The 15,242-nt window shown below is 38.9% G+C and overlaps 1 protein-coding gene across 1 annotated transcript in view; it reads left to right on the top strand.

The window, feature by feature from the left end:
* Positions 1-13,419, top strand: part of ANLN (anillin, actin binding protein) — a 28,944-nt gene extending 15,525 nt beyond the window's left edge. The window contains exons 13-25 of the mRNA XM_060247728.1: positions 130-265; positions 1,146-1,338; positions 1,815-1,928; positions 2,523-2,571; positions 2,653-2,709; positions 3,696-3,734; positions 3,987-4,008; positions 4,906-5,018; positions 5,855-5,908; positions 9,094-9,180; positions 11,245-11,352; positions 11,657-11,829; positions 12,143-13,419. Of these exons, the coding sequence (XP_060103711.1) occupies positions 130-265; positions 1,146-1,338; positions 1,815-1,928; positions 2,523-2,571; positions 2,653-2,709; positions 3,696-3,734; positions 3,987-4,008; positions 4,906-5,018; positions 5,855-5,908; positions 9,094-9,180; positions 11,245-11,352; positions 11,657-11,829; positions 12,143-12,266 (1,269 nt within the window). The 3' untranslated portion in view covers positions 12,267-13,419. The remainder of the gene's footprint in view (positions 1-129; positions 266-1,145; positions 1,339-1,814; positions 1,929-2,522; positions 2,572-2,652; positions 2,710-3,695; positions 3,735-3,986; positions 4,009-4,905; positions 5,019-5,854; positions 5,909-9,093; positions 9,181-11,244; positions 11,353-11,656; positions 11,830-12,142) is intronic.
* The last annotated feature ends 1,823 nt before the right edge of the window (positions 13,420-15,242 follow it).

Below are 15,242 nucleotides of genomic sequence, written 5' to 3' on the forward strand. Positions count from 1 at the left end.
TGTGAGTGGGCCCTTGATCTCTCACAGAACTGACACTATTGAAAATCTAATAAAATAGGTTCTTGGGTTTCTGTTCAAATTTTGGAAGTTTGCTGATTTTCACTAAATCTACTATTTTGACCAAATTAGGAACTGAATAATGAAATCAACCTGCAGCAGACTGTGATACACCAAGCAAGTCAGGCTCTGAACTGTTGTATAGACGAAGAGCATGGGAAAGGATCACAAGAAGAAGCGGAAGCTGAGAGATTACTTCTCATTGCCAGTACATGGATTCTTTTATTTGACCAGTGGTGAACTACCTCATCCCATTTGTATACAAACTTTCAAAGGTTTCAAAGTGAATATGTGCTATGTGTGGAATCATTACACTAGGTGGCTTTTGCTTTGGTCCTATAAGGAAATTCTTACATGTAAAGATATGACATACAGTCAGTGGGAAATGACTGACTTTTCAAGTATGCATCAGGGTTCAGCAATCCCCAGATTGGCACCTAAAAATTCCAGCAATCACTATAGCGCGAATGAGTAATTTTTCAACTTGTGAGAAAGAGGTTATTTTTGACCACCAAAAAGCCACATGGGATGGGGGACTGTTATAGGGTAGGTAATTAGCGGGGATTTAGTAAAACAACTCAAAGTGGCCTTATAATTTCATTTCAGAATGTTGTGTTTTTATGTAAAAATAAATGTGTCCATGTCTTGTCATTGCTTGTTCATATGTAAACTTAATTTTACTTCATTCATTGATAGTGGATGAATTAATTATAAAGCGGTTGCTGTCTGTACTGGCTCCAATATTTAATTGAATGGTGTTTTCAAAATAATGGAATTATGAGAAAGTGAAAAGGTTAATCTAGGTTTAGAGTTAACTTTATATTATGGTGATAGCAGTTGGTTATACCTGGATGTGTTTATATACTGCAGCAGTTTTGTTATAACTTTAATAAAACTGCACAAAGTTAGGATTGGGTTTTGTGGTAAGAATTTTAAAATGAGGTCACTAAATTAAATCTTAGAAGCTAAAAAATGAGTCTTGGTTCTAAATTCTTGGGTTGGTTTCTAGAACCAAAAATTTCTTGCTAAGACCTGATATGTACACAGTAAAAATTATCTTAATTCTAACCCCGTTACTGTTTCTACAGCTGAGAAAAGAACAGTGCTGTTGGAAGAGCTAAATAAACTAAAAAACGAAGGGCCTCAAAGCAAGACAAACAAAACTGGTTCTGTATCTGGACTCTCTCCATCCAGGGGATCTGTTACTCTGTCTGATATGCGTCTACCTCTAAAAGCTGACTTTGTATGTGGTCCTGCCCAGAAGCCAGGTAACCTTTGTTGCTGTAGTTTAAATTGTGATATCCTCCTTCAGCTCTGCTTGCTTATGCTCAAAATCTGAACAACTGCTGTAGAAAAATTTCCCAATCAAATTGATTACTTTTGGGCAGGGGAGAAGACATCTATCACAAATGGCAGATTATTCTTTGATACGTGGCTTTTGCTTGTGCTCTGATAACAATCAGTCAGAAGAACTGCAGAAGACTTTTCTTTGACGCACTTCTGTTCTTCAGCAGAATCTGTATAGGTTAATCTTGGTCCCATTCAACACTGAAGTCCCCATAAACTTCCAACTTCACCCCCTGATTCCCCCCTCCTTGGATAAACATTCCTTATTCTTTCCAAACTGAGTTCATGAATTTTTTAAAGTAGCTTAGCAGCAAAAGTGCATTTTCCCTTCAATCTTAAGCTCTTGTATTAGCTGCTTTCTACATTTTGGGTTATGATCAACTGTTAAACCTGTTCACAGAAACAACAACCTACTACATAATCATTTTGAGAGCAGGAGCAGAAAACATGGTTGCAACTCCACTAGCAAGTATTTCAAAGTCCCTGAATGGAGATGCTCTGTCTTTTTCAACAACATTTACTCTGTAAGTACCTATTTGTTTAGCCTCTTGGTTTTTTAGTTTTCCACCATGTTTTGAACACTTGCAAAAGGTGGAGTAGCTACAATTACCATAAGTTAGCCCAGCACATAGTTCTGTGGTTGTTCCTGCCTGCCCTCCAGGTTGCACATCACTGTCTCAAGTACCTTTTAACTCCACACCTCAAAGATGCAACCTCAATAGCAGCTGTTTTGCAGTTGAGAACTTACAGCAGTTCTGTAGTTGTGTGCATGCTCTCTTGGACTGGCACTCTGCTGAACTGCATTTTACTTCTATGCTGCTCACTTGGGGGCAGGTGCTACTTGCCTCTGGTGAAAACTGCACAAGACCCTTGTCATGGTCAAAAGAAGAAAACTCTTAAAATTCTTCCTTAAATTTGTGAAGGAAGAATATGAAAGAGCATATTTGGGGATATGTCCCATATGCTGTAAATTGCCTGATATTAGCCATTTGTGAGCATAGGAACAAAAATGAGTTAAGCACAGTCTCTTTGTATTTGTTATCTCAGCTGTAAAATGTGAAATTCCAGAACTGTTTTATATTTGGAGTTAAATCTAACTGCCTTTTTCCTTTCTAAAGGGAAAATGTGTACAGTGACTTTGAGATAAACATTGAAGTGTATAGCTTGGTAAGTATTTCTGCTTGGCATCTTTTTTGAAAGAACACTTGGGGGAGCAACAGGCTTAAAAGTCTCTCTCTTCTGTGTTAGGTACAGAGGAAGGAAACAGCAGGCATTGATAAAAGGAAAAAGTCAGCTAAGTCTAAGGTAAGAGGCAACCTTAGTGACTTTGAGCAGTGCCAAAGGAATTCAGTACTAAGTGAAAGAAGCTAAATTTTAAACTGGTAGAATTTAAAATTGATCAACTTTTGTTCAAACTGAAATCTTTTTACTAAAACTTTTTTATTGCTACTTAGTATACTGTGCAGCCCTTAGGAACAGGTAAGGTAGAACAGCCTTGAAGTACTTTAACTGAGTAACCAAATGATACAACACCCACTGTAAAATGGTGGTAGCTTTTTCTACTAGCATACTTGCAAAGGGTCATGTTTGTCTTCCTTGTATCTAGTATGAGCCTTTTTTGCCTCTTTGGTAGTACTTGATTTGTGTGTCTCATATTGGTCAATGGCAAGATTTCTTAAAATTGCAAGTCTATTGATTGCCCAGTGCAAATGGAGCATATACATGATCATCTTCATGGCCTCTGTGCAGGCCGCACACCAGGGTATTGTGCCCGTGCTATACTCCTCTTCAGGAAAATTCTAGAGCTTAGACTTTTGGAGGGTTTTCACACAGCTCTGGAGAGCAAGCACTGACTGCACATGCTTGGAGCTGAGGGCAACCCTGCCCCCACTTCAGTTCCTTCCTTACCACCTGCTGGCTGGACAGAATTTTTCCTCTCTGTTCTTCAAACAGATAAGAATTTCTTCTGGTTCTTTTTTCTTCCATGGGGGTTTCTTTCCTTTCCGGACCGTAAAACAAAATTGCAAATGCTTAAAAGCTAGTATGGAATGTGTAACACGGTGTGGCTTTGTTTGTGGAAGTGCTTTCTGCTCACCAAGTGTGTGTGTTGGTTCCCAGGACCGCTTGCTAAAAACCGGTACTCTGAATGTTGGATTTTATCAGACCTGTTTTAAAGTCTTCATTGGTTCTATTTTATTTCAAAACTAAGTGGCTTATTTGTGATTTCTGTTACAACTAATACATAATATATTACTTTGAATTTATTTGGCATTTATTCTTTAACATTGTAGGCCATTACACCGAAACGATTACTGACATCTATTACTTCTGTAAGTACTAATATTCTCACAGACAATTTTTGACATATTAGAAGGATCCAATTGGCTTGTGACCAGGGCTGATTCTTTTGCTAACATGCAATTACATTTAGAGTCTGAGATTTTTTGTTTTTATACTTCAAGTAAAAATTATAGGGAATTAACCAATTTTCAAAAATCTGACATGTTTTGAATTGGCTTTAGATCGAAAATATAGCCCAGATAACCTGTTTCCATGATTTTTTATTTTTATTTTTTTTGCAGAAGAGTTATCTTAATACTCCAGGTAAGCAAAACCCTAAGATCTTCATTCTGATACTTACCCTGAATGTGATGGTGTGGAGTAGATAGTAGACCCATTTGAATCAGATACTGTGCAACACCAAATGTCCCACACAAGCCAGGTCTTTTGCCTTTAAATTGTACCCCAGATGGATAAGGGTAGTTTGACCCCCCCCCCCATCACCCAGTGATTCATATATAGAAGCAATCTGCAAATAAGTAGGGGGGGAACCCCCTATATAGCTTGTTTGTCCTTAGCCACTTTCAAATATTTAAGCAAAAAGCTTAATGTGGTTTTATAGTAAAGAGTCAAGTAGCACCTTTAAGTCTAACAAATTTTATTGTAGCATAAGCTTTCAAGAAACAGTTCTCTTTGTCAGATGCATGGAGGGTATGTGACTAGAGATATATAGCTGGTAAGGGGAGGGGGGAGTGGATGCAGGAAGTGAGTGCCATGTAAATGCAAAGCAGTTGCAGAAGTTATGAAAAAGGTAGAATGCGCAATCCAGGCTGGTTATAATGTGGTTTTGTCATTCATAACTGTTCCAATAACTGTTTCACAGCAAATATCTAGAAAGTAGGAGTGGGATGCTGTTAGCATGACTAGTTATGTTGCATGCATGGCATTTTTCAAGAAGATTCTTTATAGGCAGGAAATAGGATTGTAGTTTGAATGTCTATAAAACTTAATCATTTGCTTTTAAGTGGTTCATTGGATGTATTATATTCTCTATTTCATTGTTTTCCAGTTCTGTAATCCAGTTTTACTTCATTGTTTATATCTTTTGTAGTGGCTTCCATTGCATTGTTTTTTAATTTTGTAATTTGCCTTCAGTCTCAATGAGAAAGGTGAATGATAAATGATGTAACTAAAGGTTTTGGGTGTCGTTTTTCTTAACAGCCATGGCCAGTCCAGGTGGGCCCAATGCCGTGCGCACAAGCAACTTTGTTCTTGTTGGCTCTCATAAAATTTCACTGTCTTCAGTTGGAAGTACCAAATTTCTTTTGGACAAGGTAATCAAGTTGCTTGGTATTTTCCAAAGACTGTTCCAGTCCCTAGCAATGCCACACTATCCAACACGATCAACGGCACTGTGTCTCAAACACTCAAAAGGGCATGCGTACCCTCATGCTAAGCTTTCCCCCCTTGTAGGGAGTTTAAGAAACATATTCTATAAGCAAACCAATTTATAGCAAATAATTACTAGACTGTTATTGCTGCGGTCCAAAGACTTGTTGCTCATTACTTAACTAGGACAATGAAATTTGAGTTGAGGCATAAATTTCCCACCAAAGAATGTGTTACCTGATGTGAATGCCCAATCACTACTTGTAGCATGTAGTTCTGAACAGCAGTATGTAGTTCTGAGCAGCACAGATAGGGTACATTAATAGGGGCAGTACATTAACAGGGGCTTAAAATGGTGTTTGGGTTGATACATTTTTTATAAAAATCTATTTTTCATTTCAGCTCTTTAGACTTTCTTCCATGGCCCTGAGGCTTCTTTAGTGATCTGTGGTTGTATTTAATGATTTTAGAGTTATCTTGATTTTTGCCTTTTATATTTTGGCAAAAAACTCAAAAATTGAACTAGAAACTCTCACACACTGGCGGAAACTGAGAAGTATTTTCTTGTAAGCATGTGTTAAACTTTGCCTTGGCTGTCAGCTATGCAAAATGATTTCTGTGACATACTGTTTCCTACTCTTGCTGACATTTAGGTTAGTATATGCTTTTTCTACATTTTAAAAGTGAAATTATAAAAATGCATGCCAGTTGTGCTATGCTTTTTAAAAGCTTGTTTTGGTTTTAGTCACATTCAGCCATTACCCATTTCTTTTTTCCCTAGATAAGTTATGGAGTTAAGGAAAGAGAGCTACTTGGTTATATGTTCCAGGATAAGGTTGCAATGTTTTCTTCAGAGTTTCTAACACATGCTGCTTTTGTTTGCTACTAAACTTTGTTCATGACTATACTGACATGCTGCTTTAAGGACCACTATAAAGTTATGTGATTTGATGAATGCAGATACCTTTAGGAAAGAATATTGCTTTAAGATCATTGCACATTTATCTCTGTAGGCTCAAACCTGCTGTTGGATACTAAGCAAATCTACAGGAGCTGTGATTACATTCCACGGCTGTGTAAATGGAAGGCAGCTTTAGGAGAAATCCTTATTTGCACATGGAAGATTTCAGTTTCCAGCCCTTTGCTTAGGGTGGCAGATCGTTTGGCATGAAGTCTTAGTTTTGGCTTGGTCTCACTCAGGAGCAAAAACAAAGGGAGCCTGTAAAATCTGCAAAATTAAATTTGCTAATCTTAGTAATCCTTCTCTGTAGCTTTCAGATGCTCAGCAGTGTATGAATAAGTGACTGATTTTTCTTTTAGAATTTTGAATTTTTAAAAACACCATTTAAGGTGCTTAGACATTCATGTAACCTGCATCCCAAAATGAGAAAGACTTGTCAGCAACTAGAAAAGGTACCAGGAATTTTTTTAAAAAAATCTTGCTCATGCTTGTTAACCTTTTGATCTCAAAAGGCAGGAGCATCGAAGTAGGGCCTCCAAAGACAACCGCAGCAGTCATGTAGAATGACATGATGCCCCAGTCACATTTTACCAAAGGGGAATGAATGCTGCATTTAAATTATGCTGGTTTTGTGTCAGAATAAGTTTTTTTTAAAGCATCTGACAGAATGTTCACTTGTAGGCTTTAGAAGAAATGCTCATCATGAGTATAAGATAGTTCTAATTTGCAGTGTTTGCGGGTTCAGAAAAAGAAATGCCTGCCTTCTGAGCAGGTCATGGCCCAGATCTTTCTAGAAACAAGGATGTGGTATTGTGAAGTGAAGCAACAGAACGCCTCTTTCATTCTGTGACATAAGGAAGTTACAAAGGAACAAACACCTTGCATGTCCACGCAGAGTAGAAGTAGATTAATGGTTGCATACCGATCAATTTGGTACTGATTTGCTGTCTGATTAAATTAGCTTCGTGATCATTCAAGGGCAATCCTGCATATGCCCACAATTCATGTTGCTATTCACAGTGTATAAGTTGAGACTTGTGTCCCTGCTGGTTATGTTTCCTTCCAATGTCTAAACAAGTCTGCCAGCCTTCATTCCAAGCAAAAATGAAGCTGGCATCTATAGTAACCTTCATACGGCATGACCAATCATTGCCTGATGTGACACAGGCTGCAGGAAACATGCCTGCTGGCTTATAAAAACCAAAGAAGGAACACTCTTCTGGGCGTCATTTGAAATGGGAGAAAAACATAGAACCAGAGTAAGTGTTGTCTTTGCATTCCCTTGAATCATCCTACTAAATGTGCGCTTAGCAAAAGATCTGTTATATTGCCATGTTCTAAGGCAAAGAGAAGCCACATTCAAGTCTTGGGTAAATTCTGATCTAATCTCCCTTTGCTTACTTTGTTGGCTAATAGATGTTGCTAAACATGAGCTGCTAGAGTGCTCAGATCTAAAATCTTTAGCAATTCTGCTTGATTAAAGGTGTCTTGGCATATAAATGAAGTGTTCTGTTAGCAAGGAGACCTGGTCTGTGTTGCTTCAAAAGTAGCAAATTCAATTTGGCCTTGATTCAGTATATGGACAATAACAGTTTTAAAGAAATTGCAATGGAGGTGAAGCTCTTCAGCATAAAAGTCGTCAGAGTTGCTTTTCAAGAAGGGAGAACAAGGACTCAGCTAATTTACACTGAAGTGGGGAGCAGAATGTAAGACTTGCAATTCTTTGTCCTCTCTGCGTTTGAAATAACTCATTCTGAAATATTGCAAATGAATGTGACTTTCTCTTGGCTTTCCTTAATTGTGGGATAGCATTCTTCTGTTAAAAGCATACTTTAATTTCACTTCTGCAGATTATGTTTACCAGGGCTGCATTCAGAACTTTCTTTTGGGCACCTGCTTTTTTATATATAAAAGTGGTGAATGAGTATTTTTCCTTGCTGCTGCTATTAGTTCAGAATATCTGAAATTTGTCTTAGTGACATAAGCAAAGCTTGAAAAACTTGTTTTGGTCCTTCAAGTGAGCTGTCTGTATGCCTGCGACAATTTATGGACAAGTTATGTGTCTGTGTGTGTGCCTGAGGTTAGGGGTGCCTTCTGTGTTTGGGTGTTGCTTGGCTGGACTATATCTCTAAATGATGCACTCAATTATAGCTAATGTGAATGAGAAAGATGCTACCCATAGGCCCAGACTTGTAACCTCCTACAAGCTGATGGGCTACATACCGGCTATGCTTGCTGGGAGATGTACCAAATTTTCTGAGGAAAGGGGGAAGAATCCTAAAACCACTATGGGCATTTGCTTGTGGTGAAGGACAGCTGCCCTGAGCCTTGATCCCTGTAGTGTAGAAACACTTGCATACCTGCAGTAACTCTCTTGCTACAGTAGCGCAACTGCTATCTTAAGAATTTGGCTAAAAATCTTTGTATATAAAACAGCCTCAACCTTGTAAGAGAGCTGCCTTCTCCCCTCCCATACACTGCACTTAAAACCCATGTGCATTCTAAAGAGTGAATGCCCTCAGTCATTAAGACATGCACTGTGAATATTTTCTTCTTTAGTCCTTTATAGCCTGCCTCCCTTGCTGAGATTCAAAGTGGATTATGAAATATAAAAGCAACACAGCTGAAAGGTTGCAGATATGACATTCCACAAACAATGCAGAAAATGAATTACCAACGTATAAAACAAGACAGCAAAATCAAGATAATGTATACAATGAACAGTGCAATAGAATATGATTTTATGCCCTTCCAGTAGCAACCAGTTACCAACTCTAGAGTCCTGTCTTTTATTACAAATTTACTTTATTACAAACTTTTTCAAAATAGGTGTGACTTTCCCCTTACAGACATTAGCAAATTCTCTTTTCCCACCCCCAACCTCTCAGAAATCTGGTAATTAAACTTTGCTTGGAATACCTGTGAACAAGCTAGTTTTGCTCTTGGGACCAGAGGTTTTTAATTACTGTTGACTCAGAGCTGTTTGAGTTGATGAAGTTAGGACTTGTTAAAAGAGAATAAGGGTAATTTTTAGAATCTTCCATCTGCTTATTTTTCAGGTTCCATTTTTGTCTCCTCTGGAAGGCCACATATACCTAAAGATTAAATGTCAAACAGATTCATGTGTGGAAGAGAGAGGGTTTTTGGTAAGTTGTCATTACATGTACAGATTAGACAGCCCTATGTGAGCCAGTGTTGTGTAACAGTTTAAAAGTGATGGGCTAGTATCTGGGAGACCCCACTCATGCCATGGAAACTTGCTGGGTAACCTTGGGCCAGTCACACTTACCCTAACTCCTGGTTTGCAGGTGATGCTCTAGCCTTACACTATCAGTAAATGAAACCATTTGTTCAAAAATAGCCAGCTCACAAGCTAGTTCCTAATTCTGAAGATGATGAAGCTGCTTTGGCCCCCATTAGGGGAGAAAGGTACGGTATAAATTAAAGTACTCTTTCTGTGGTATTAAAATTGATAATCTTCAGAATTAGGAACTGGCTTGTGAACTGGCTATTTTTGAACAAACTTTCATTTACCAATGGTGGAAGGCTAGAGCACCACCTGCAAACCAGGAGTTCAGATTAGGGATGGGCACAAACTGAACCATGAATCATGATTTGTGCTGAGAATGGCCAATTCATGGTTCATTCTAAACTGGTCTATCTGATCCTGCCACACACAAATAGGAAGCAGCCTTGTGTTTGCTTTGTTTTTCCAGACAGCCTGGCATTGGCATGATTCCCCAGCCCCCTGTGCTTCTGGTCAGTTTCTAGTAAAACTGACTAGATGCCAGCTCCTTTCCCAAGCTCCCTGCTGCTTCTAGTCAGTTTCCAAGCATCCCGAGAACAGGCCAGAAGCTGCTGGGCGGCTTCCCTTTCTTTCCCCAGCTGGCATACTCCAAGGAGAGCAACTGTGGGCACCTGCTTTGGGAAGCTGTAGGTCAGCCCCTTGAAATCCAATTTGCATCAAACTTGGAGAGCAGATAGAGGAGAGTCCACTGAAGAGTTCGCTGCACATTTGGCATCTCTATCCCACTCAAGGGCTGTTCTGTGCTTTCTTGAACTGAACAAACCATGAATCATCTGGGAAACTGCAGGGGAAAAGCATGAAACAAACCACTGAATCGGACAACCCAGTGAACCACAAAACAAACCAGTTTTCATGTTCTGTGCTCATCCCTTGTCCAGATGACTATTTGATCCTGCTTTGAAGTCCTAGTTTGTAGGAAAGGGGGAAAAAACCATAGTTTGTGTTTTATCTGTAAGGTTTTTAATGAAAAGCTAAGTCTTTTCATTGAGCCATACACAGAGGCAATACATGAACCTGAGGATTCCCCAGGCTTATTCCCCAAATTGATAAATTTTGGTTTGCTTTTACTGTGCATATCCTCCTAGCACCTTGATTTGTCAAGCTCCTGTTTAATCATGTTGATAACTTACAAATAATACTAATTAGCTTTGTAGTACAATAGCAGTCCCTCCAATTCATGAGTCTTGCTAAACCCACTTTTCTTTCATGCGGAAAGGTGGGGGGCTTTCATTATCATATTACTTCCTGCATCCCCACTGGCGCAACAGATTTAGAATAAATCTCAGAATTCCTGTAATAGCAGATATTAATCTGAACACAGCTGCTAAATCAGAATTGGGAGTTTTAGGTGAATCCAGCAGATGGCACTGTTCCTTATCTTTGTATACTTTGATACTGGCTAGCAGTAGCCACTGCTAGTAATTCCTAGATCGCAGTAGCACTGTTTCATTTCATTTCATTTATATCCCGCCCTACCCCACCGAGGCGGGCTCAGGGCGGCTCACAACACAGAAATTCTAACAATAGGATCTAAGAATTAAAATACATAATAATTTACATAATTAAAACAACTAAAATCAGTCGATCAATGTCAGTGTGCTATCTTCCAATCTTTTTTCAGAAGATTGTGCTGAGGCTTTCAAAGTAGTACATTTGACTATGATTTTACAAACTGCATTCTTAAAAGAAAATCAGGGTAAAAATGTCTTGAGTGTTATTAGCCACTGAGTGGTGGCTATACAAGAAAAAAGGCACTGCAACATTTCCTGCAAATTTGGTGGCAGTAAGCTTAAAAAATAAACAGGAAGAGGAGTTACAATAGTTTGGTTACTAAGATTAAAAGTCCTCAGCACACTTAAGCAAAAAAGTGCCCATGAAAACTGACTTTTCCTGCCCTCTTTAGACTATGTTTGAAGATGTTAGTGGGTTTGGAGCTTGGCATCGGCGTTGGTGTGTGCTTTCTGGTAATTGCATCTCTTACTGGACTTACCCAGATGATGAAAAGCGAAAGGTAATTACAGATTTAATATTCCTTAAGTTTTGATTAATGCCTGAGTTGGAAGCTCTTTCAGTTCTGTGGTTGCCTAGAAGTATAGACAAGTACAAACTGTATTACTATAATAAGAAATTTAGGGTAGATCCATATGTTAATGGCGGTTATGCTTATGTGGGTTGATCAAATATGACCCCTTCCTCTGCAGATTTTCTTAGGAGGCAGTTAATTTTTAGAAGTGAAGTTTACATGAAATAAATTATTTTCCATGAAAAGAAATGGTTAACTGCTTTATTATTACTTTTGGACACTTGATTCTCAGCATCCAATTGGATCGTTAAACCTTGCAAACTGCACTAATCGTCACATTGAGCCAGTCAACAGAGAGTTCTGCGCTCGGCCAAACACTTTTGAATTGGTTACTGTCAGGCCACAGAGAGAGGACGATAAGGAAACACTGGTTAGCCAATGCAGAGACACACTCTGTGTTACCAAGTAAGTAGACTAAGGTGGTTCTTAAATCTTCTGCTTAACCTTCTGGAAGTCTGAGAAATGGAGATTATGCTCCATTTTCCTCAGTTTTTGAGTACATTAAAGAATAATTGAAACTGCTGCTTATACCTACATTCTCTGTTCAGCATTGAGGTTGATACGGGGGGGTTGATATTTCTGCTCTTGTGTCGGGGTTTCTGTGTGATTGTTAGCATGTTTCTGGAGAATAGTCACATTGTGACAGCTTCCCACTTTTTTCATGTTCAAAGAGATGTCTGAATTAATGCTCACTATTGCATTTTTACTCTCTTTAAAGGAATTGGTTGTCTGCAGATACTAAGGATGAGCGTAATCTGTGGATGCAAAAACTAAACCAAGCTCTTGTTGATCTTCGCATGTGGCAGCCTGATGCTTGCTATGTCCCTATTGGGAAGCCTTGAATTGTGGGAAAGCTCCCCTGAAAACTTGCTTATGAAGCCAAAGCAGACCATATCACTATTTAACGCAGACTTTTGTATAAGGTCTTTTGGATTCTACATTACACATCGTGCTTTAAGATGTGGAAGCGAGTGTGTTGTTTTGCACTCTCTGCTGCATCTAGTGTTCTAACTCTTTTCTAGCATTGGAATACAGAAGCTCTTCTTGGCTGTGCAAAATGTTTATAGTATCTTGAAATCTATAGTTCAGTACCCTATTAAAACTAGTTTCTATTAAGTAACAGGGCTTGGTTTATTTGAAGAGCTGAAGAAAGTTAGCAAAAGGAGGGGAAAACGAGAGCTTTATCATACAGAGTTTTCCATATTGGGATATCTCAAGTTTTCTGGTATATCGGGATCCTGCAGCTGAAGCAGGGACTTCAATGCTTTATGTATTCTTAAGAAACTAATTGGGGATTTATAAGAAGAAACACTTTCTGGTAATTAACATTCAGCATCCATGGCACTTGTAAAAAGTATCTGTCTAGCATATGAACAAGGTAGAATAGCCATAGATCCTGATAGGCAAAACAAAATTAAACAGAAATGGAATTAGTGCATGGTATTTATTGCACATATTATGGTTTACAGATGTGTTCAGTTATGCAAGATGTTGCACATTTTCCTAGGAAACAAGCATTCTGAATATTTTCTTGAAGCTGCTCTTTTTAAAAACAAAACAAGTTCTCACTGTTCTTTCCCTAGTCATATTCAACTTGCATTGCAGAGTTTCAGCAAATTAAAACTTCCACTGATCTTTCAGCACTAGGAAGCTATATGAATATCATGTAGACTGTAGAGCTTACTTGAGCACTCAGGGTCCATAATTTTTTTTTATAACTGAAATGTCTGTCAGTGTAGGAAAATTTGGCTGGTGCGTGCAGTGGCAGAGTTTCTCATCTAAGCATGAGATGTGTGCAGCATTCACAAGTGCTTTCTGTCAGGTACCACGACATGCTGTGTCAATTAAAATAGCAGCAGAGCACTTCCTCTGAACTGTTGCTTTATATACTTAGACACTAACACTTTAACTGCCCCTTTTTGTATGACAATTGCTTTTTTCCCTTGATGTTTGTAAATGCCTTCTACACATAAATAAATGTTTAAATATATCAAAGGGACTGTCTGCCTATGATTGTCTACTATAGTAGAAAACGTGAATATTTGTTTTGTTGAAATACCTATATACTGGTTTTGGGTTTTTTTTCCTGACAAGTGCTCTGCTTGGTGCTCTGGGGTTTAGAGTGTAGAGGTTACCATGTCAATCACAAGCTTGACACAGGCCATCTTTGCCCTCTGTATTTTGGATGCCCTGTTACCCCATGCCAGATTGGCATCTGATAGAATGCATCCAAAAGCCTGCCATTGTACTGCTGTGCACAGTAGAGAGAAAGGGTTGAATCCACAGGTCCCTTCCTACCACTGTTTTTTTTTTTTATTTGGGGGGGTGGGGGGTTGATGTTAAAGGGAAGAAGTGCGAGGCCTCCCCTGGAACATACCCAGTATTTCCCTTTCAGAATTTGGGAGGAAGAAACATCTCATTTTCTAAAGCCCTGTCAGGGATGAAGTTTTCTATTCTCTTCCACTGAGGCAAAAGCAGAAATGGGCTGCAGTCCTTGGAGGAGTACACCCACCTAAGGGCCTGGCTGATATAAGAATAATTTTCTTTCACTAAATGATTTTGTATACAGTTGTCAGTGGTTTGGCTTAAAAACAAGTAGACTGGGGTAAATAGCATTTGATTGCATTACCAAACAAAGGTTGACCTCTGTTCACCAATTAACTTTGAGTGTGTAATTAGATATGACAGAAAAATACATTCCATATCTAACCCTTGTTGTTCTTCACCTGTTAAGACTACTGTCAAATAAGGAAAGTGACACCTTTTGACTGACCTCTATTTCAGCTGTGTGTAGGTAACCTTGACTCACAAAGGTTGAAGAGATCCGGGTTTGATTTCCCACTCCTCCACTTGCAGCTGCTGGAATGGCCTTGGGTCAGCCATAGATTGGGTCAGCTGAAAAGAGTGAAATCTAGCATTAGCATGAAATTGTTTTAATAATGTTTTAACTGTTATACTATTCAAAGTTTTAATTACTGTTTTGTATTGTAAATGCTTTAGTGGGGAGGGCAGGATATAAATCCAATTAAAAAATGTAAAAATAGCTTCCACAGAGCTGTCCTTGTGCAGCTTTTGTAAGAGCTCTCTCAGCCTCACCCACCTCACAGGATAGCTGTTGTGGGGGAGGAAGGTAAAGGAGATTGTAAGCCACTCTGAGACTCAGAGTGGAGGGCAGAGTATAAATCCAATATCATCATCATCTTCTTCACTGCTGAGCTTCAGTTAATCAAACACTTTTCAGAATGGAATCTTTAAACAACTCTTCCAGTACATTCTCCTTAATCAACTCCTAATTACAAAAAACAGTCAAACATATCACAGGCCCTGCACAGGCTGTTCTTGAGATAAGAGACTGCACACTTAGCCACCACACCAAACTGGCCATGGGCTTAAACATCTATAAAATGCTGAGCATATAGAAAAGAAATAGCTGTTCTGGGTTTATTCCAGTATCTTAAGCCAGGGGTGATGAACTCATTTGTTATGAGGACAGGATCTGACATAAATGAGACCTTGTCGGGCCATGTGTGTCATAAAATTTAATGCCAGGTAGCAGAAATATAAACAAGAACACAAACACAAGATTTTAAAAAACTTAAAACATGCTTAAAACGTTAGTACTCGTTAGTCTTAAAGGTGCTTTCCTTGTATCTCTCCCATGGGATCCAGGGAACCAGGCAAAGGAAGCTCTGGCTCTTTTTTTCCCCAGGAGGGGGAGGAGCCTCAGCCAATTGAAGGAAGAGAAGCTTGGCACAGTAGCTGTGCTGTGCGCTTGAGACAGCCCAGCAAAGCAAGCTATCCCTCCCCTTCTTCTCCCC

Source organism: Heteronotia binoei, chromosome 10, assembly GCF_032191835.1.
Source record: "Heteronotia binoei isolate CCM8104 ecotype False Entrance Well chromosome 10, APGP_CSIRO_Hbin_v1, whole genome shotgun sequence".
Classification (NCBI taxonomy): Eukaryota; Metazoa; Chordata; class Lepidosauria; order Squamata; family Gekkonidae; genus Heteronotia; species Heteronotia binoei.